This window comes from Dipodomys merriami, unplaced genomic scaffold (genome assembly GCF_024711535.1).
Source record: "Dipodomys merriami isolate MVZ:Mamm:240054 unplaced genomic scaffold, mDipMer1.0.p SCAF_45, whole genome shotgun sequence".
NCBI classification, from domain to species: Eukaryota; Metazoa; Chordata; class Mammalia; order Rodentia; family Heteromyidae; genus Dipodomys; species Dipodomys merriami.
In genome coordinates this window covers 10,636,710-10,658,617 of record NW_027206013.1, presented here as the reverse complement: position 1 = coordinate 10,658,617, position 21,908 = coordinate 10,636,710, and the positions used below count along the sequence as shown (strand labels likewise).

At 51.3% G+C, this 21,908-nt stretch overlaps 1 protein-coding gene across 6 annotated transcripts in view; it reads right to left on the bottom strand.

Moving 5' to 3' along the window:
- The window catches only part of Acacb (acetyl-CoA carboxylase beta), an 83,153-nt gene that overhangs the window by 18,665 nt on the left and 42,580 nt on the right, over positions 1–21,908 (bottom strand). For all 6 annotated transcript variants that reach the window (XR_011366462.1, XM_069994671.1, XM_069994670.1 and 3 more), the window contains 20 exons: positions 21,686–21,767; positions 20,218–20,363; positions 18,728–18,878; positions 17,944–18,078; positions 14,562–14,708; positions 13,544–13,732; positions 12,129–12,229; positions 10,499–10,587; positions 10,252–10,376; positions 9,647–9,760; positions 9,434–9,547; positions 8,862–8,951; positions 8,144–8,262; positions 6,771–6,908; positions 5,747–5,846; positions 5,552–5,659; positions 3,905–3,961; positions 3,632–3,673; positions 2,418–2,633; positions 261–416 (listed from right to left, as the gene is read on the bottom strand). Coding sequence is in view for 5 of the 6 variants with exons in the window: in XM_069994671.1 (XP_069850772.1) it covers positions 261–416; positions 2,418–2,633; positions 3,632–3,673; positions 3,905–3,961; positions 5,552–5,659; positions 5,747–5,846; positions 6,771–6,908; positions 8,144–8,262; positions 8,862–8,951; positions 9,434–9,547; positions 9,647–9,760; positions 10,252–10,376; positions 10,499–10,587; positions 12,129–12,229; positions 13,544–13,732; positions 14,562–14,708; positions 17,944–18,078; positions 18,728–18,878; positions 20,218–20,363; positions 21,686–21,767 (2,419 nt within the window). In the remaining variant the exon portion in view is untranslated. The remainder of the gene's footprint in view (positions 1–260; positions 417–2,417; positions 2,634–3,631; positions 3,674–3,904; positions 3,962–5,551; positions 5,660–5,746; positions 5,847–6,770; positions 6,909–8,143; positions 8,263–8,861; positions 8,952–9,433; positions 9,548–9,646; positions 9,761–10,251; positions 10,377–10,498; positions 10,588–12,128; positions 12,230–13,543; positions 13,733–14,561; positions 14,709–17,943; positions 18,079–18,727; positions 18,879–20,217; positions 20,364–21,685; positions 21,768–21,908) is intronic.

The window sequence follows — 21,908 nt, the reverse complement described above, 5'->3', positions numbered from 1 at the left end:
CACACGCGAAGGCACACTCAGTCTCCAGGCCCCACGGCGAAGCCAAGCAGGGCCCCGAGGAAATCTGGCTCCAGGATGCTACAGCCCGTGCCTAGGTCTTCCTGCGGCTGCTGGGACTCAACTGCGTGTGCGCAGCGAGGCCACGCCCCCTCCTGCGAGGCCCCGCCCCTGCGTGAGGCCACGCCCTCTTAGCCACACACTGAAAACTTAGGTGGAGGTGAACCCCGAAGGGGGGGGAAGGGTCCCCCGGAAGGTGTCACCTTGAAGGGGTCCATGATGACGGTGGGCACGAAATTGAGGAAGATGTGGTTGCAGTCGGTGCGCACGCTGGTGTTGTTGAAGGCCACCTCCAGCTCGTCCATGGCCTCCAGGAGCAGCCGTTCGCCCTCGTTCTGCAGGTACTCGAAGGAGGCCTCCTGTCAGAGGAGGAAGCCAATCTGAGGCCAGGGCCCTAGAGGCTCGTGGCTGGTCCGAAGCCCAGCCTGGGTGTGTGTGTGTGGGGGTCTCCTCCTCCAATGCCCAGCGATCCACAGCCTGGAGGTGCCCAGGCTGCCCCGTCTCCTGGGTGCTGTTGCTATGACATCTGTAGACATCCACCCAGCAGGGACAGCCATGCCCCAGAGATGGCAGACAGCGCCCCTGGAGGGCCCTGCTGCTCACTTCAGGCCAACCCAGATCCCATACCTCAGCCCCTCTCCTCGCTCCCTTACTCCCCAGGCCACCGTCCTCCTGCTCCCATCAGCTAGGACAATGGGAGTCCAGGGCAGCTGAAATGATGCAAATGAGCAGATCGGCCTCCTGTGCACCCCGCCTCGCCTCTTCCTTCAGAACCACAGTGAAGGCTCAGCCCAGCTCCTCGCATTTCTTCTGCCACCTGACCAATCTTGGACATTCCCTGTATGCCCCTCACCCCATCACGCGCCCAGTCCCTGTTTCTTGGAACTGTGACAAGACAGCTTTTCAATGGCTACCTGATCTGTTTGGCTTAACATATCCAAATGAAATACCATGCACATTGACCAAGCTGCATTAACATGGAAAAACACCTATTAAGTCACTAACCAGTTTAATATATATATATATATATATATATATATATATATATATATATCACTCAAATATATAACATATCTAATATAGATATAAAATAATCATGTGTATCATTCAATATAATCTAAGTACCCTGCCTCCTGTCAGCAACACTGTACCTCCAGCTCCAAGGATGATATTTTTCTAGAAAGAGTTGGTCCCTCTGTAGCCCAATTCTGATCCTTTTACTCTGTGTGTGTGTGTGTGTGTCTGTGTGTGTGTGTGTGTTGGTAACAGGGTTTGAACTCAGGGCCTCCTCTCTCACTTGGTGTTTTTGTTCTAGGTTGACATTCTACCACTTGAGCCATGCCTCCACTTCTGGCTTTTGGGTGGTTAACTGGAGATAAGAGTCTCAAGGACTTTTCTGCCCAGGCTGGCTTAGAATCATAATCCTCAGATCTCAGCCTCCTGAGTAAGTTATAGAGGCATGAGCCACTGATGCTTGGCTTCTTTCACTTTAAAAAAACAAAAACAAAAACAAAAACAAAAAACACTTTTAAGCTGGGCACTGGTGGCTCACGCCTGTAATCCTAGCCATCTTGGGCAGGAAAAATCTGTGAGATTCTTATCTCCAATTAACCACCAGGGAACCAGAAGTGGCACTGTGGCTCAAGTGGTAGAGTACTACCCTTGAGCTGAAGAACTGAGGGACAGCGCCTAGACCCAGAGTTCAAGCCCCACAACTGACAAAAAAAAAAAAACAAAAAAAAAAAACAAACCTTTTTTTTTTTCTTTTTTGCCAAGGACAGGGCTTGAACTCAGGTCCTGGCAACTCTTTCTCAGCTTCGATCACCCTAGGCTGGGGTGCAGCCTAAACAAAACAATTTTAAGGAGGAGAGAGGGAAGGTGGAGGAGGTGAGGTTGAAGGGGTACACTGTATGCATACATGGCAAAGTCACAATGAACCTTGCTCTTATACAACTTATATGCATTGATAGCAACCTCTTAAAACAGTGTTCAATAATGTTTGTAATTTTCACAATGTAATCACGGATGACTTTTCTAAAACCAAGACACAACATAAAATGATCACTTATTCAGTCAGTTAACAAGAAATTCCCTGAACACACAGACTTCTTTCTACAAGCTCCCTTCTCTCCTATCTCAGAGACACAGGAGACAACAAGTAGATTCAAGGGCCAGCAGCCAGGAAGCAATGTCAGGCTGCAGTGTCATCCAGGTGGGGCTGTGTGTGTCCAGTGTACCCTCTGATCTCTAGGCAGGCAGCCCAGGGCCCAAGTCCAGAGCAGGAACTCAAAGAAGGAGGACCGAGGCAGGAGGTTTTGCATGCAGAGGAAGGGAGCTAGAATCACCCTGTGACACTTTACCTTGGTGATCAGATCCGAGTGCCTGACAATGGCCCGGACGAAGAACCTGTGGTCTGTCACTTCCGTTCCTTCCTTCACCTTGGCAGCGCCCAGGTAAAGATGCATCTTGTGGTTGGCACAGGGCACAGCGGTCAGATCGAAGTTGCGCATGCGGCTGAGCTCCAGCTGGAAGGCCAGGGCCGGCTCCAAGTGACGATATATCCGGTCTTCTGCAAACTGTAGAACAGGCCAGCCCATGAGAGGATGGATGGAGGGACACACACACACACACACACACACACACACACACACACACACACACACACACACACACACACACACACACACACAGTAACTGTAGGCCATGGTCCAGGCCCATGATGCGCTGCAGAGACTCGGGCACTCAGACCTTCTTGCGAGCAATAACCAAGGCTCAAGAGGTCTGGGGCTCAGATGGGAAAGTCAAGTTTTGTATCAGTTAAAATATAAAACCTTGAACTTGGCGGAGTCTTGAATCTCTGTGGGAAATGAGCCCGTGTGTTCTAGAATAGAGACCAGTGAGCTTTCTCTTACAAAGCCGCATACTAAATGTGTTAGGGTGAAAGCCACAGTAGACAAGATATAATAACGTAGGTGTGTCTGTGTTTCCATAAAACATTATTTGTAAAACAGACAGCCGAGCTGCAAGGCCCAGTTTGCCAACCACTGGTCTAACAGAATACAAGAAAAAATTAAAAACAAAACTAGCCAGGGGCTGATGGCTCATGTCTATAAATCCTAGCTACTCAGGAAGCTGAGATCTGAGGATCCAAGGTCAAAGCCAGCCCAGGCAGGAAAGTCCATGAGACGCTCATCTCCAATGAACCACCAAAAAGCCAGAAATAGAGCTGTGGCTCAGGTGGTAGAGTGTTAGCCTTGAGCAACAAAAGCAAAGAGATAGTGGCCAGGCCTCGAGTTGAAGCCCTAGGACTGACACAGAAAAGAAGGAGGGGCCAGAGGAAGGGAGGAAAGAGAAGCAGACTATCTTACTTAATAAACCTGCAAGTGAAAAACAAATCCAAGCAAGAGACCAGTGTGAAAAGGTGGAACCTGAGCGTGTGGTTCGAGGTGGGAAATCATGGGGTCTCATAGGAGATGCAGAGTCCTATTCTCGGCTGCCTTTAGGATGGAGGACAGATTCCTCACGAGAAGCTCACAAGCCAGGAAGAAAACAGGATCGTGGCTCTACATCATACCTCATCTCTGGCTCTGAAGGTGAAAAACTTGGGAAATTCTTTCTGTAAAAGAAACCCATACAAAAGACAAATGAACTCAAGTGAAGAGTCAGTGAACTGTTTTCCTCTTCTCCTCTGTGACTGTTCATAAGGCCTCAGTCTGCTTGTGGAACAAAGCATTTGGAAAGCATTCTTTCCTTTCCATTCATCTCTACCTCTCTACCCTACAGAATAAGGACCAGAGGTACCGCCCCGAGGCTTTGATTCCACCAGGACTCACAAGGACTCACTGACCTCTTGGGCAATCAGGAATGTGATTCTTCGGAGACCATAGTCCACCAGGATATGTTTCTGCATTTTAAAAAGACACAATGGAATATTATTTAGCCTTAAAAAGGACCCACCACTGTGTTCATGTTATCCGGTGAATGAGGCTGGCAAACTTGCTATGCACAAGTCACTCACAACAGACCTCAATGTGATTCTATGTCTACAAAATAGCCCAAATAGGCCAGTGAACAGAGACAGGAAGTAGATTAGTGGTTGCCTAAGGCCGGCATGGGTTTGGAGAGGGCTGTGGTGGGTATGGGGGAACAATGTTAATGACTATGGAGATTTTCAGTGGAGCAGTGAAAACAGTCTGAGTTCGACTTTGTGCTCTACGCAATATGCACAAAATCATGCGTACTGTAAATGTACACAGTTGTTTTTGTATCAGTCAATTATACGTCAATAAAGTTGGGGGGGAGACAAGAATGTAAAAACATGAAACAGACTGAGTCCATTTACATCAAATTAAAGAACAAATGAATCTACATCGTTATAAGGCAGGACACAGCCAGATTTGGGATGGAGTCAGTACCATCCATTTCCAGTTGGTTGAGGGGCCTGAACTCAGGACCTGGGCGCTATCCCTGAGCTTTTATGCTCAAGGCTAGTGCCCCACCACTTTGAGCCACAGCTCCACTTCCAGCTTTTGGAGAGTTACTTGCAGATAAGAATCTCTCAGACTTTCCTGACCAGGCTGGGTTTGAACCATGATCCTCAGATCCTGGCTACTCAGGAGGCTGAGATTAGGTATGGACTAGCACCCTTCTTGAGACTCTTATCTACAAGCGACCACCAAAAAGCTCCCCAAAACCATTATAGCCTTGAGCAGAAAAGCTCAGGAACTGTGCCCAGGCCCTGAGTTCAAGCCCCATGACAAAAAAAAAAGACCATGAGTAGCATCCAAAAGACCCCCAAGTGGTCTTGAGGTAAAGACAAATTAAGAGGGTAAACCCCACCTTCACAGTGCCTGACTTTATGACCCAAGAACCTCCCTATCCCATTCTACACATGGAGAAATTAAGGATCAGAGAAGGAAAGCAACCTGTCCAAGTCACACAGGTAATGAAATCATACCTGCCTGTCAGCATTCTTGAGGTTGTGTGTATGTGCGTGCGTGTGTGTGTGTGTGTGTGTGTGTGTGTGTGTGTGTGTGTGTGTGTGTATACTGGCATTTTGAACTCAGAGCCATGCACTTGTTAGACAAGCACTCTACCACTGGAGACAAACCTCTAGCCTTTTCTGCTTGAGTTATTTTTTCAGATAAGAGTCTTATATTTTAGCCTGGACCAGCCTTGATCATAATCCTACTTATATGTCTCCCACATAGCAGGGACTGCACATGTGAGCCACCATGCGCAGCATTTTGATGAGATGGGGCATGGGTTGGGCCTTGTACTCCTGCTATGCAATGCCATCTGTCCTGCTGTAGGTCACAGCTGGAGCTAAGTACCTACCAGACAGATAGATGTATTTGCCTCAGGCAGCCTCAAGAACTGTGACCTAAATAAACCTTTTCACTTTCTAAAAGAACCCAGCCTCGGGTGGCTTGTTATAGAAAGACAAAATAGCCAGGGACAGCCATCCCCCCCAACAGCAGAGGCACGGGAGTACCTTGGACTGTACAAAAGTCCGGAAAATCGGCACCAGGGCCTCATCCTCCAGGTGGTCGGCACACTGGATGGCCACGTTCAGGATATGGATGGGCTCTTCCCGAAGGTTCTGCAGGTAGAAGGTTCTGGAGGTAGAAAGGGGAGAGGGCTGCAGCCCAGCCCCTCCCAAGGGCCCCTCCCTGGGGCTCACGCTCACCTTGCTGTCCTCCTCCGAGTACAGGGAGGTGCGGGCCTTGCTGAACAGGGGCGTGTCTGCGGGGAGGTTGGCAAAGCAGGAAATGACCTCGTCAAAGTTCCTGGGATGCGGGGCAGAGAAGGAAGGACACGGGTCCAACTTTCAGGCCAAGAGCGTGGGCGCCCTGGCCCTCTCTCTCTCTCCTTGTCAATACTCTGATCTCAACACACCCCTGCAGCACGCACACAGCCCCTGCTAGCTCCACTGCCCAGAGGATTGGGCTGAGCCTGTGTGGCCTGCGATCAGGAATCAAGGGGAAGAGTCCCACACACTGGGCCATCAGCAATAGCCCAAGGGCCACTCACTGGCTGGGAGACCCCAGAGACAGCCCCTCACCTGAGCCACAGGCTGTGTGAATGATCCGAGCCCAGAGAGCTCCCCAGTAACAGGATGAAAAAGGTCACAAAGTCAACAGTCCTGAGAGCGGGTGTGTAACCAGCACGCGACTTACGTACGATGTGCGTGTATGTGGACACACATGTACCACATTGAAAGTGCTCCACATTTAACTCGCACGGCCCTCTTGTGAAGAGGGTCCTACTATCCCCGTTTACACACAAGAAAACCAAGAGTGCGTTGCACTGGCACTGAGGCTTGACCTCAGAGCCTCTCTTTCGGCTTTTTCACTCATGGCTGGTACTCTACCACGGGACCGAAGCCTCTACTTCCAACTGTTTTCTGGTTAGAGATAATGAGTCTCACAGGCTTTCCTGCCTGAGCTGGCTTTGAACCTCAACCCTCAGCTCTTTGCCTCCTGAGTAGCTGGGATTACAAGGGTGAGCCACCACGCCCAGCCCCTTTTCTAGCTGTGTGCAGCGTACTGGACATATGCAACCATACCAGGCCTTCTGGCCAACATCTCCCCATCCCTCCTCCTATGAGTTTGTTTTTACTCACAGTGCCATGTGCCAATAAACTGGTGGGGGCCAGGGCGAGCCCTCCAGCCCCACCCCCACCAGCTTGGGGTTATCTGGGAAACCGGTACCTGATGAAATCCTCGAACCTCTTGAAGGCGACCATGGCTCCCATGCGCTGTGAGAGCGGGGAGAAGCCGCTGTCCATGAAGAGCTCGGTGCTGTGTCTCAGGAGGTCTGGATTGGTGACGCTGATGGGCATGACCATCCTGCGGGGGGGGGGGGGGGGAAGGGGCGCAAGGAGGGGAAACTGAGGCAGCTGCTTGCTCACTCCGCCATGGCAGCTGTGCTTCAGGGAGCCAGGCCAGGATTAGCACCTGCCCAAGATGGGAGCCCTTAAAACCAGGACGGTGGGAGGAGGCTGAGGTTGGGACCAGGGGGCTGAGGGTTCTCATCCATTTCCTCAGGATCTGGCAGACAGTGGGAGGCCAGTGAATGAATGAGTGAGTGAGTGAGTGAATGGATGAGTGATGTGCGCATGCACTTAAGCCCTGTTCCAACACAGTCCCAGGCAGATCCACACTGGGGAAGGTGGCAGGCAGAAAAGCAAAAACTCCCAGCCTCCATTTCTCCTGCTCAGCACTCACCCTAGGCAGCCTCTGAGGGACAGGCTTGGTCCTGGGGGTGCTCAGGCCCCTGCTCCCCCTCCTCTCCTGCTTAGCAAGGCTGGCCTTTAGCTGGTGCCTGGAAGCTTGGACTGCGGAAGGTTCCCTCCTGACCTCCCCTAAATGGTGTGGGTGTCTAGCTGGGCCTGATCTGAGCAGGCTGAGCATCTTTTCTCTCCTGGGAGTCTGGGATCTCAGTGCTTCTGTGAGCAGCCATCAAGAGCCAGCCCAGCCTCCTAATCTCTAAGCATCCACAACCCTTCACACACATCACCCCTCCTCGCCCCAATGGCTCGGGGGCCAGGGTGTCAGGGGACACCGCTGAGGCAGCCTGGAAGATGGCGCCTGGACCCTAAATTCACCATCGCCATGGCTGATTCTGCTTTACAAGCCAGAGTCGGGAGTCTTCCCAGCAGGCCAGCAAACCTAGGGGTGTTTATGGGGACCCCTAGACCCAGCTGTGTGTGAGCACCTGTGAGGTTGGAATTCCCCCCAAAACCATGGCCCAGGTCCCTGTACCCGCACAGCTCCACCCAGAGATCACACATTGCCGTTCCTTGCGGCTGAATTCAGCCTGACTTTGGCCCCTTATAGCTCGCTCCTTCCTTTGTTTGTTCTTTGTGTAGTACTGAGGCTGGAACTCGGGGCCCGATGCTAAGCAGGTGCTCTAGCATTCGAGCCACCTCTCCAGCCCCTTTTATTCCATTGGTTATTTTTGAGGTGGGCACCGGGTTCTCTCTACAGGCAGGAATGTGAAACTGAGTGACACCAAGAGGGGCTAGTCCTTCCAGAAATCGGGCCACAGGAAGGGGGGAGACCGGCGCGCCCACTCTCCCTACCGGTTTGGGTGGGAAGAAGGCAGCATGAATTGGAACTCTACCACACAGGTGCCGTCTGGGAGCTCACGGTGCTGCAAGCTGTTCAACTCATAGGCGATGTACCCTCTCCGGACGTAAACCTGACGGGGCGACAGCACAGTGGGCCTCCAAGGACATCCGAGATTCCCCCAAAGCCAAGAAAAGCCCAGCCAGAGGAAATGACTCCTAAAGGATCTCTATATATAGCCATTAAGAACATTCTACTTCGTTTTCCCCCTTGTAGCCATGATTCATTTAGCAATTATTTTAGGCTGCCTAGGATCTGCTGCAGCTGTTTGGTTTTGCAGTTGTAGCATGGAAGCAGCCATGAAAGTAGGCAAATGAATGCACATGGCTAAGTTCCAATAAAACTTTATTCATAAAAACAAGCAGTGGGCCAGAGGCCTATGAGCTACAGTTGGTCGACTCCTGCTAGGAGCAGCTGTGGCCCACAGAAGTATAACACAAGCTACTGATATATAATGTGTGTTCATGTGGCGGGGCTGGGGGAGGAGGGGGGTAGCTAGTCCTGGGGCTTGAACTGAGGGCCTAGGTGTTATCTCTAAGCTTTTCTTGCTTAAGGCTACCACTCTACCACTAGCCCCTTCCTAGCAGTGTGGTCTTAACCATTGCTTCCTCTGAAGAAAGAATAAGACTCTGCTTGCAAGGGGGCACAGACCAGGGCTGGGCAGCCCCTTACCTCTAGTGATGCCATGCAGACAACTTTGTTAGTGTGGTAGAAGAATGTGGGCAGCACGTCAAAGATGGTTGTCTCCGAAAGGATTAGTTTCTAGGGGAAAGAGAACCAAGGAAAAGTAAAGAAGTTCTAACCACCAGCCAGGGGCAGAGAGGGGCAGGGACAGGGGTGAGTAGGTCCTGTTGCCATCACTGATGGAGGTCAGGGTGCCCTCCCCACCCTCCCCACTCACCAGCACCCAGGATTCCCAGAGGTACAAGATGCTAAGGGAGTTTCTAGAAACTTCTAAATGAGCCAGAGCCATGGCGGGAAAACCCTGGGAAGACGAACTCAGAACAAATTACAGGAAAACCTGCAGCTTCCAGAGAAAAGCTCCATCACATCTGAATTGGAACACAGAGCCCACCAGGAAAGCCCAGTGCTACCATCCTTTCAAATCTGGGTTCTAAGTGGTCCTCCCCCAAAGCCTGCCAGTGCCCCTCCACGACAGAACCTGGCCCTCTGACCCTGAACCAGCCCCACGATGGGGAGTCTTGGTCCCCGAGAGTGCAGATGCTGGAGAGGGAAAGGCTCACCTTGAGGTTTTCTGGGCAGAACTGGTGGCCGTACATGTCTATGGCCGACAGGAAGATGGACTCCACCTGGTTGTGCCTCAGCTCGTAGGAGGGCAGGTGGGAGGCGATGAGCACCTGCGGGGAAGGGGTTGGGGGAGCAGGGCTGGTGTGTGAGACTCTGGGGGACAGGAGGGTCCTGGGGGGGGGAGAGGCGTGCTGCCCTTGGACACCAACCTGTCTAGCTCGCAGGGCCACTTTGCAGTGCTCGCTCTTGCTCAGCTGAGTGAGCTCGTTGAGGATGGAGGTCAGCTCATCCGACAGCGTGGGGTCTGGACCACACAGCTCATCCTGAAAGAAGGGATGCGGGGGGGTGAGGTCCCATCTCAGCTATCTAGACAGACAAGGCTCAGCCCAAGGCACGCGTATCTGTCTTTCCACCATGGTACATCCATTCGGTCATTCATTCATTCATTCACTCACTCATCTGCTGCAAAACATGCCCCCCAATCTGGTCAGTCCTAGCCTCAGGGTCCCTTATCTGAAATGCTTGGGACCAGCACTTCACTGATCACCTCTACGCTGGCCACCTCAATTCACTAACTGGTAAACCTGGGGCACACTGGGTTTTGTTTTAGTAAGTATACCTGTGCACATGTGCACACACATCTGTCTGTCCCTCTCTCTCCCTCCCTCCCTGTCTGTCTGTCTTTCTCCCTCTCTGTGAGAGAGACCATGGAGTATGCAGCTCCTCCCCTGCAAAGTTATTTCCATTCTGGCCCATTCACAGAAACATCTGGGGACTCACCCCGCTCCCAGCCCTCCCACCGCTTCCTGCTTACGATCAGCATGATCACCAGCTGGTTCTTCTTGGCCACCTGAGCATGTGAAAAGATGCAGTTCAGCACCTGGGTCATGTCTGGCTTGAACTGCTCCCGGAGGCTGATCACACACTTGTCATAATGCGCTGCAGGGGGTGGGGGGAGACAGAAGATGGTGCCGGGGTGAGGTCTGGGCTCCTCCCCACTCCCCCTGATCCTGGCTTATCATGAGGGATATACTGGCAGGCGGCGGGCCTGTGTCTCCTGCCTTGTTGGAAATAGTGCTCGACATTCAAGTATCTCCGCAGGAGGTCCAGTACCACCGTCTTCATGTAGCCCCGGGTCCCACTGCGGTACCTGGAGGACAGACACGGCCCTGTTAATATTCCCTGCACCTCTGCTTTCTGGAACCATCCAGCATCCTGCTTTGATGGCTACTCTGTCTACCCTTTTAGGTGTGGGTCTGCGCATGTACACTCATGTATGTGCCAGTCCTGGGGCTTGAACTCTGGGCCTGGACCTTGTTCTGAGTTTTGTATGCAAGGCTAATGCTCTACTACTTGAGTCACAGCTCCACTTTCAGCTTTTTGTGGTTAACTGGAGATAAGAGTCTTGCAGACTTTCCTGCCAGGCTGGCTTTGAACCTCAATCCTCAGCTCTCAGCCTCCTCAGTAGCTAGAATTACAGATGTGAAGCACCGGCAACCAGATGGCCCTTAACTTTTTAGCTCAAGGCTGGCTACTCTACCACTTAGGCCACATCTTCACTTCTGGCCTTTTGGTGATGAATTGGAGAGAAGAATCTCACAGATGCTCCTGCCCATGTTGGCTTTGAACTTGGATCCTCAGATGTCAGCCTCCTAAGTAACTAGCATTATAAACATGAGCCACTGGTACCTAGCTGCTTTGATTTTTGTTGTTGTTGTTGTTGTTTGTCGGTCGTGGGGCCTGAACTCTGGGCCTGGGCGCCCTCCCTCAGCTCTTCAGCTCAAGGCTAGCGCTCTACCACTTGAGCCACAGCGCCACTTCCGGCTTTTTCTGCTTATGTGGTACTGAGGAATCGAACCCAGGGCCTCATGCATGCAAGGCAAGCACTCTACCACTGAGCCACCTTCCCAGCCCCTGGTTTGATGGTTTTTAACAGGAGAAAGCCTCCTTGAATCCTGAGGCCTGTAAGATGTGGCGTGAGCTCCTGAGGCTGGCTCTGCAGGACAGAGGGAGCTGTGATTCGCCAGTCCACTCTGAGGCCCAGCAGTGCTGGGACACAGAACTGCACCTGCCAGGCCCCAGCCAGAAGGCAAATGCTTGAGCTGGAATGCTCAAAGGGAGGAGCCAGTTTCTGCAGGTTTTAATCACAAAAGCAAAATCTGCCAGTGCCCTATGCAACATATTAAAGATGTCCCTCAGAGACAAACTTGGAGGACATTTGCCAAAAGACCTCTGAACACATTTCACTTCCTTTTGGAAGGAAAACTTCAACCTGGGATGGACCTCAAAACATTTCCTTTCTAACATATTCCTGAACACAGGATATCAAGATTATTCTCAGGGGATGGAATAGCGACCTAACGTCAGCATCACTAAAAGAGAACAGAAGACAGCAAGACCTAACACACACACATGAGCCTTCTGATTTCTACCTCCTCAGGATCTGGGATTACAGGCATGAGCCACTGTGCCCAGCCTTACAAAGTGTTGTAATTCTTGTTTCACCGATTAGCCAACAGAGACTCAAAAGAAGTCACGTCCAGGACTCTGCTTCAGCATTCACAGTACCAGATCTGTCATGTCCTACTTGTTGGTGTGAGCCTGCCCCAAAGGGAGTCCCCAGAGCCACGCTTGATCCGTGTGATGAGTTGAATGGGACAACCACACCGCTGGGGAGGACCCACGATTCACCTCTGGACCAACTGCACGATGCTCTGTGTGTTCATGAAAAAGGCCTCTCGGTCAGCCTTGCGCTGCAGGGTGGCCGCGTGACAGTCCAAGATGGTGGCTATCTGGATGGGAAAACAAGACCACCCTGACCAATGACCATCACCATGCAAGCCAGCCGTCACATGATCAGTAATCATAGGAAACCCAATTGTCACAAGATCACTGATTACCACATGATCCGGCTGTCACATGATCACGCTCGATCCAGCTGTCACTTGGTGTCATGAATTGAACATCCACCCCCACAGGTTTCCAGGCCCACAGCGATCTGGGCCCAAAATGACCCTGTTTATCCCTTCGATATCTTCTTTTTTGTTTTGTTTTTCCTTCTTGCTGGTATTGGGATTTGAACTCAGGGTCCTGTGCTCTCACTCTGCATTCTTCATTCATGTCTGGCACTCTGCCACTTAAGCTACAGCTCCACTTCTGGCTTTTGACTGGTTAATTGGAGATTAGAGTCTCGGGATATATTTGTCGAGGCTGGCTCCAAATGGAGATTCTCAGACCTCAGCCTTCTGAGTAACTAGGATTACAGGTGTGAGCTACCATGCCAACCAAGCTCTTCGGTGTCTTGCTGGGAATGACAAGGATCACACAAAGTGGGGCCCGCATGTCCCAGTGGAAAGGGGCAGTGCTGGGAAAGAGGAGAAGTGAGTGTCTGACCCCAGCAAAAACCTAAGTGCCGGCTGGGGAGAGATGGCGGTATTTAGATTTAGATTTTATGCCATGGGTACATTGCTTTTGGCCACAAAAGTACTTCTAAAGAAAAAAGAAAAGAATACATCAATGACAAATCCCTGAAAATTCCAAATCATCCTTTAGAGAGTGGTTAATCCTGACCTCAAAAACAAAAGGGAATGGGATGTGGGGAAGCCTTTCCAATCAGATGAGGGGCTTCTCCAAATGCAATTCCTTTTACAACATACTTGAAAACCAAATGACTTTGAAGATGCTCCACAAAAGCAACCCGAACACAAACTAGAAGGAAATGCACAACAGGAAGCAGGGGAGCATTCATATGAGGTTATTTAAATTACCTGGAATGGTTTTTATTCATAGAAAACACTAGCTAAAGGTAGGGCTTCGGGACTTGGTCTGTGTGTAGAGATGGCATACTCCTGCTCGGAATATGAGCTTTATGGACTTGAGGGAACTGATCACAGCACACACACACACACACACACACACACACACACACACACACACACACACACACACACACACACACACACACACACACACACACACACACACACACACCTCTGTTGCACAGGCAGAGGTGACTCAACTGAAAGTCCCCAACACTTGGGGCTCAGAGGTCCAGACACAGAGACAGGGAACCCTGGGGTGGGGCGGGGGCAGGCCGGGGCACGTACCTGCTGGCTGGGGAACTGGCACAGCACCGAGGTGATGTTGCTGGCGTACTGGGCCATGACCCTGCGGACCGCCTTTTCCACGGGGGTGGGGATGCGGCCTGCCACGCTGGTCATGATCTCCTGCAGCTCCAGCAACGGCAGCGATGGGTGCCGGAGAGTCATCATGAGTTTCTGCACCCACTCCTTCAGCTGCCGGTGGGGGGGGGGGGGGGCGGGAAACAAAGCATCGGCCGCAGCTCCATACAAATGTGGAGACCACCACCTACCACGGGCGCCCGACACTATTCAACTCGGTGTGCCCCTCCCCCAGGCCCTCAATTCTCAATTGACTGAGGATCTAAGGCCAGAATAGTCCACAGTGGGGGGAAAAATCTCCCCACAAGAGAGCACCCCGCTTTCCCACACAGAGAGAATACAGATCACCCTGTGCCACGCTCACACTGACAGGACACATGTGTACTGCCTGTCTTCAAAGACCTTTCTTCACCTATTTTCACGTGATTCTCAGAAACCATCCTACTAATCGGGCCAATGATGCCTGCCCATTCACCACTGAAACCAACACACAGAGGGCCATTCCATTACTGAAGGCCACTCCGCCCATTGAGAGCAAAGCCAGGAATGCAAATATGAGCCACCGAGCCCCTGAGCTTCTCTGTCCCACTTCTGGGGTCACAACCCCCAATGGCAGGAGAGAGGTATAAATGCGCCACCGTTCATGGAAGCAATGTGGTAAATGCAAGCTGTGGATGATGGTGGCCGGTATGTGGGGGTACCAGACAAGCCTAGGAGGGACTAGACAGTGGGAGCCTGGGGTGTCATGGTGAGGCAGTTGATCACCAAAGAGAAAACATACGATGAAGTGGATAAGCGGCCTGCAGAACCCCCCAACAACAGGTGCTTTCTGGAAACCACAGTGGGCTCTCCTTCTTTGTTTCCATGAGCCCTCTCTGACGTCACAGAGCAAACCCTGCCTCTGCACACGGCCTGCCATACCTGTTCCTCGTGGGTGACTCACCTTGATGCTAAAAATCGGCTCTGGCAGGCAGTAGCCACTCATGATGTTGCTCAGGTTTTCCAGGACATTGTGCGACACCTGGTGTAGCTTCTCGCCGAGGATGGGGAGCGTCTGCTGGGTAGGGAGCTCTCCTGTGAACGGCTCTGCCTGGCGAGACACGAGGACATGGAGGACAATGGGGCCCGACGCCGCCAACCCCAATGACAACGTGGGAATGGGGCAATCCACCGCTCACCATCAGCTGGGGACAAAGCCCCCGGAAAATAGTGTCCCGGGAGGGTAAAAATATCTGCACCCCGATCCAGGCTTTCCAAATCACCTGCTTTGCAAATGTTACCACATACTGATCCACACCGCAATTTTAGGAGTTGGATTTCTTGTGTTTTACTTTGCTTCACAGTGAAAATTACCTCTTTATTTTCCCCATTTCCATTTTCTATTTGGGGGAGGCTTAGAATGTTTTGGTCCTTCCTTCCTTCCTTCCTTCCTTCCTCCCTTCCTCCCTTCCTTTCCTTCCTTCCCTCCCTCCCTCCCTTCCTCCCTTCCTTTCCTTCCTTCCTTCCTTCCTTCCTTCCTTCCTTCCTTCCTTCCTTTCTTTCTTGTCCAAGACCAGGACTTGAACTTGATGTTGCTTGCTTTTACTCACTGGCTGGTGCTCTACCACCTGAACCGTGCCTCCAACCCTTCTTGGGGTTTTTGTTATTGGTTTTTTCTTTTTTTGGAGACAGGGTCTCATTATGTGGCCTCAGCTGGCCCCAAACTCTCAATCCTCCTCTCTCTGCCTCCCAAGTATTGGGGATTACAGGCAGGTACCACCACAGCCTTCTCTTTTCATTCTCTATTAAATCTCCAAGATAAACACCTAGTAGGATGAAAATAAATAACAATCTCAAACAAATGCACAAGAGTTTTGGAAATCACAAATCACATAGCCTTAAGAAACCACAGGTTTATTGTATAAAAGAAAAAAATGAGCTCCCCAGAGACTCAATGCTGACCCTTTTGTCTACTAATTCTCTCCACAAAGGTCCCTGGTTCCCAGTGGACTTGCTCTCCTGCCCTCCTCTCCTCTAGCCTCACAGCCTTCCTCTGCCCTGGCCTCAAAGCTGGCTTACAGGGAGTTCCTTCTCTGCAGTCCGGGGCTGGCTTCTCGACTGACCCGCTATGGGCAGCCTCTCAGTGCAGTGGTGAGGCCAAATATAGATCACTGCCCAGCCTCCTCAGGCTTTCTCACAGCCATTCATATGAACCTGACGGGACGGGGCGGGGGGAAGGGGTGTATGTGCAGGGAACTGCCTGTTAAAGGGACACCCAAAGAAGCCCACTCTCCCTCCCTCTGAACTCCATAAAGAGAAAATAACAAGGTAAACAGGGTCAAACCGATGAAACTAATAGGATACTCTGGAGCCAATGAGGTTTTCTGGGGTTTTTTTAATGTTGTTTTTCATGCTCTCTGCTTCCTAGCCACCATGAGGTGAGCAGGTCTACCACACTCTCCACCACCTTCCCCTCCTGCAGGCCTGACATAATCGAACCAGCTACAGTAGACTGATGCCCTTGAACCTGAGAGCCAAAATCAACCCTTCTGTTGGATGCTGGTGGCTCATGACTGTAATCTTAGCTACACAGGAGGTTGAGGAGATGTGAGGATCATGTTTCCAAGACAACCTGGGCAGGCAAATCCATGAGACTCATTTGTCCAGTTAACTACCAACAAGCTGGTAGAGGAGGTATGGCTCATGTGGCAGAGTTCCAGCCTTGAAAAAAAAAAAAAAGCTAAGGAATAGTACCTAAGTCCTGAGTTCAAGCCCTGCCTGGTACTTCATAGCAAATAATAATAATAAATAATAAATACTCTTTCTCATGACTAAGGGAAACTTAGACTGGGCATTGAAACTTCATGGTAAGAAATTGGTGACACCCTGGCTAATTGCAAACAAAAGATAATGAAAATATCCTCTGCATAACACCTTCATAATAACATTAAAATTAGAAATTTTTAAAAAGAGATAATCAGCTTGTAAGTGTTTTATGCAATCACAGTTTCAGAGTTTTTGTCTTGCTTCTTTAGGACAGGGTACCTTTGTTCTTCTAATTATGCAAGAAAATCAAAGTGTGTTGATTTTAAAAGGCTCATTATCGCCAAAAGCCCTATTTTTCTGTCACTATGAATCTAAAATTTCCCTAAATTATATTTAAATAAGTCTTTGATTTTTAAAAAATGCATTACAGGAGAATTCCATGTAGAGATCTTCAAGCAAAGTTTTTAAGGCCAAACCTTAGAAGAAATCATTTGCAATCTGCTCTTTTTTGTTGTGTTGTTTGGAGCAGATGTGCAAATGATTTCAGAGAAAGCCGAGCATTCCTTACTAAAAACACTGAATCACCAGAAGCATATGGAATTTCGGATTATTTTGGTTTGGGAATATCTGCATACAAATAGAGATCTTTTTCTTTTCTTTTCTTTTTTTTTTTTTTTTTGGTCCGGTCGTGGGGCCTGAACTCTGGGCCTGGGCGCTGTCCCTCAGTTCTTCAGCTCAAGGCTAGCGCTCTACCACTTGAGCCACAGTGCCACTTCTGGCTTTTTTTCTTTTTACTTATGTGGTGCTGGGGAATCGAACCCAGGGCCTCAGGCATGCAAGGCAAGCACTCTACCACTGAACTACCTTCCCAGCCCTCTTTTTCTTTTCTTTTCTTTTTTTTGTTGGTTGTAGGACTTGAACTCTGGGCCTGGGCACTGTCCCTCAGCTCTTCAGCTTAAAGCTAGCACTCTACCACTTGAGCCACAGCACCACTTCCAGTTTTCTGGTGGTTAATTGGAGATTAAGAGACTCACAGACTTTCCTGTCCAGGCTGGCTTTGAACTGTGATCCTCAGATCTCAGCCTCCTGAGTAGCTAGGATTACAGGCATGAGCCACCAGCACCCAGCAAATAGAGAGATATCTTTGAACTAGGGTGCACATCTAGGCACAAAACTCATTAATGTTTTGCACTTTGCTTTCTACATAACATTCTGGGCAATGGGTTTAACAATCTGTGCCTGAAATAGCTTCACAGAGGGGGGGGAAAGCCTGCGGCAGGTCCTTCCGTGCATGAGGGAAGTTCGGGGCAGGGATGGGAGGGTTCTAGGGAAAGCTAGGGAGGACACCAGGGCACAGCGCATTGTGAGAACTTGGGTTTTGCTGGGAGTGGGATGGAGAGCTTTCAAGGGATTTGAGAAGAGCAGGGCAGTGCCGGCTAGCATTCCTGGTTTTCACAGTGATTGCTGGAACGGCAGAGGCAGGAGAGCGGGGACCTTTCCAATCTGCTCATCTCTCAACATGCAGGGGAAGGAGGACACTGTGGGCAGACCAGCCACAGGTGAAATGGGGCATCACCTACCGGGTGCACTTTAGATGGGTCATCGAGCTCCAACCTGCCCACCACACAGCCAGCTTCCAGCACGGCTCCTGGCCGCTTGATGTATTTCACGTGGCCACTCTCCTGCACGTTCAGGGTCATGATCATCTTCATCACCTGGGTTGCAGAAAGAAGATGGAAGGCAGGGCTGGGCTGTGTGTGCGGCACAGAGTCCCACAAAAGGAGGGACTCCGTGAGCAAGGGCTGTGCATGGAAACAGATCGACTGCCCCCGTAGCCTCAAGCAGTAAGCTGGCTGTAAAGTGGGCACAGCACACTCATGAGATAGCTCAGACTGCAAAAACAGCCAGGGAAGCAGGGGTTTCCAGGACAGGAAAATGGATGCTGTGTCTGTCTGTCTGTCTGTCTGTCTATCTGTCAGTACTAGGGCTTACACTCAGGAGGCTTTTTGGTGATCACTTGGAACTAAGAGTCTCTATGCGGGCTGGCTTTCAATTGTGATCCTCAGATCTCAGCCTCCTGAGAGGAGGCTGGAGGATCATAGAGGTGAGCCGCTAGCACCCAGCAAGGTTTACCCCTTTTTAAGGGTGGCCATCGTGTGAATTAACCAGTTCTTCCCCATTTTGGGGGAGATTTTTTTTTTCCCACTGAGGATTGCCAGGCTGAGCCCCACGGTCTGGGCCTCCTAGGAGTCTGCAGGCTGTGGTCAAGATGAGGGGGAGGCTCATCAGCTTGGGCACAGGCCATGTCGGGGGAGCAGGGGTTGGAGGCCGCAGAACCACGCCCAGGGCCGGCCCTGCAGTCACCTCCATCTCAGCGTAGCTGCTCCCCGCTTCCACATGGCCCCCGTCCTCCACCGTGTACTGAGTCAGCTTCCCAGCCGACGGGGACCTCAGGATGGTGGGGTCGTTCTCCTTCTCAAACACACATGTCTTGTTGCCTATGGTGATCCGGTAACTGTGAGAGAGGAAGAGTGGGGGACCGGAGGGGGACACATGAGGACCCCAGACCAAGGAAGCCCCAGTCCAGCTCTGGGCAGCCTTTCATTTGTCCTAAAGGCTGCCAGGTTGTCACCTGTGGTTCCGAGTGAGCGACTCTACATCCCCAAATGGTGGCAACTGATGCTTATAATGGAGACATTGAAAGTACGAGAGAGGAGCAAAGAACATGCTTCTTTTCTGGCTGAAACATGCTTCCTTCCCCCTCACCCCCACCCCGTTCTATGGTTTGAACTCAGCGTCGCCTGCTTGCTAGGTAAATTCTCTTCCACTTGAGCCATGTCCCAGCCACTAAATCTTCACCATCAACCCGATGGGGAAGACAAAAGGATACTGAGTAAAGATCACAGAAGCTTTCAATATTCTTTTGCATGTGTGTGTGTGTGTGTGTGTGTGTGTGTGTGTGTGTGTGATGCACGCACGCATACGTGTGCACACATGTGCTGGTCCTGGGGCTTGAGCTTAGGCATGGACGCTGTCCCTGAGCTTCTTTGGCTCAAGGCTAGCACTCTACCACATGAACCACAGCTCCTTTTCCAGCTTTTTGTTGGTATTGGAGATAAGAGTCTCAAGGACTTTCCTGCCGGGGACTGGCTTGAAACCACAATCCTTAGATCTCAGCCTTCTGAGGAGTTAAGATTACAGGTGTGAGCCACCCATGCCAGGCTAGAAGGTTCCAATATTCTTGGCGGATAGAACATAGATTAGAAAAGAAATAATAAAGCTGGACATGATGGCACATGCCTGTAATCCCAGCACTTGGTAGGCTGAAGCAGGAGGATTGTTAAGGTCTAGGTCAGCCTGAACTATAGAGGGAGGGAGGGAGGGAGGAAAGATGAGAGGAAGGGAGGGAAAGAGGGAGAGAGAGAGGGAGGAGGGCCACTGTCAGGTGTCAATCTCCTCTGCCTTAAACATCAAGGACTATAGAACATACACACACACATACACACACACACACATGCACACACATACACACACTAACGGCACACACACATATACACATGTATCTATACTGCTGCTGGAAGGCATATCTACTCTACAAACATCCTGTGTGAACATGGTGGCTCAGACACAAGCATGCATCTGGCTACCCTCCTGGCCAAATACAAGGCCCCTCCCTCAGCTCTGAATCCTTCCAGGTCCCTAGAAAGACGACACCTGGAGCCCCCCCTCCCCAAGGTCCTGCCAGGCCCCCAACCTCTATCCCGACACCCTCAGAATGTGCCCGATGGACCTCATTCAGGGCCCAGTCCGCTTGGCATTTCCAGCTCTGCCCACAGGTGCGGGCAGCCACGTACCTGTCCACCTCTTCCTTCAGGTAGGTGGTGTAGCTGTTGCCGTTGTAGGAGAGCAGAAGACCCCCGTCGTTCAGCCGGTGGGCGTCGATCTCGATGTGGCAGCCATTCATGATGAGAACGAACGTGGTCAGGGACTGCCGGGCCACCTGCGGGGGAGGGGGATGTCACCCCTGCTGTACAGTGGTGGGGAAGGGCTGGCGGCCAGTGCGGGAGTGGAAGCCCCATTCTCCCCAGCCCCAGCTTCCATTGCCCTGGAGCAGCCACACAGGGGGCTGGAGACGGGCTGGTATCACGGAGACACACTGGCCCGTGTATGAAGGGTCATGGGCAGCAAACACAGGCCCTGCCTAGCCATCTGCCACCCTCCAGTGCATCAGATGCCCACCTCCAAGCAGTGGATGAAGCAGGGCCACCAAGGTGTCAGGGCCTGGGGCTCACACTGGGTGAGGCAGGCCTGGAGGGTATTTCAAGGGCCTGGTACACTGGACTGAGTGCTATGCGCTCTGTGCCCTCGGTTCCTACATAGAAACCTTACATCAAACGTAGTATTAGGAGGCGGGGCCTCTGGTGATAGCACATCTAGAGGATGGAGGATTCATGATAGGATTTGTGCTCTTATAAAAGGACCCAGAGACAGGCTCCAGTGGCTCACACCTGTAATCATAGCTACTCAGGAGGCTGAGATCTGAGGATCATAGTTCAAAGCCCATGAGACTCTTATCTCCAACAAACCATTCAGAAAACTGGAAGTGGCTCTGTGGCTCAAGTGGTAGAGCGCTAGCCTTGAGCTGAAGAGCTGAGGGACAGTGCCCAGGCCCAGAGTTCGAGCCCCACCACCAAACAAACAAGAGACACCTCCCCCCCCGCCCCGCCCCTTCTACCATGTGAAGGCAGTGGGAGAAGGTACCAGCTGCAGGCTGGGAAGTGGCCCTCACCACACACCAAATCTATACTTGTAACTTTGACCTTGAACTTTCCAGCCTCTTGTGAAAGGAGAAGAGATGGAGGAGACACAGGCACAAAGGAAGATAATCACACACACACACACACACACACACACACACACACACACACACACACACACACACACACACACACACAGAAGAAAGCCACACAAATATGATGGGACTGCAAACTAAAATATCAGGGGCTGCCAGCAGCTCCCAGAAGCAGGGAGGGTTAGGGCAGCTCCCTTCCTGATGCCCAGCTGGCACCTTGACTGTGTACCCACCTCCTGGTCTCTCCGGCCACCAGACGTCTCCCACAGCAGTCTCCCAGATAGTGTGTGGGGATCTCTGCATATGGCTCGGACTCACATAGCCAGCCCAGACTATGTGGGAAACCTAGCTGCTCAGACTCAAGCACAAGAAAAATCTACTCCACATTTCAGGGGCAGTTCATGGGTGACGTAAATTCCCTCAAGCATCCGGAACACTGGAAACATCGGAGAGGCCCAAGGGCCTTTTACCTTGAGAATGTACTTGACACCTCCGTAAATTAACTCTACGTCCACAATGTTCAACAGCGAATCTGCAGGGAGGACCTGGCCCCTGCAAGATAAGATAGACTTGCCATCAGACTGGAGAGGGACCAATCACCAATCAGTCCCCCCTCCCCCCCTCCTGCCCCTGAATTCAGCAAGATCACCCAGGGGACTGGTGGTTGTGGCTCAGTGGCAGGTTGTAAGAGTT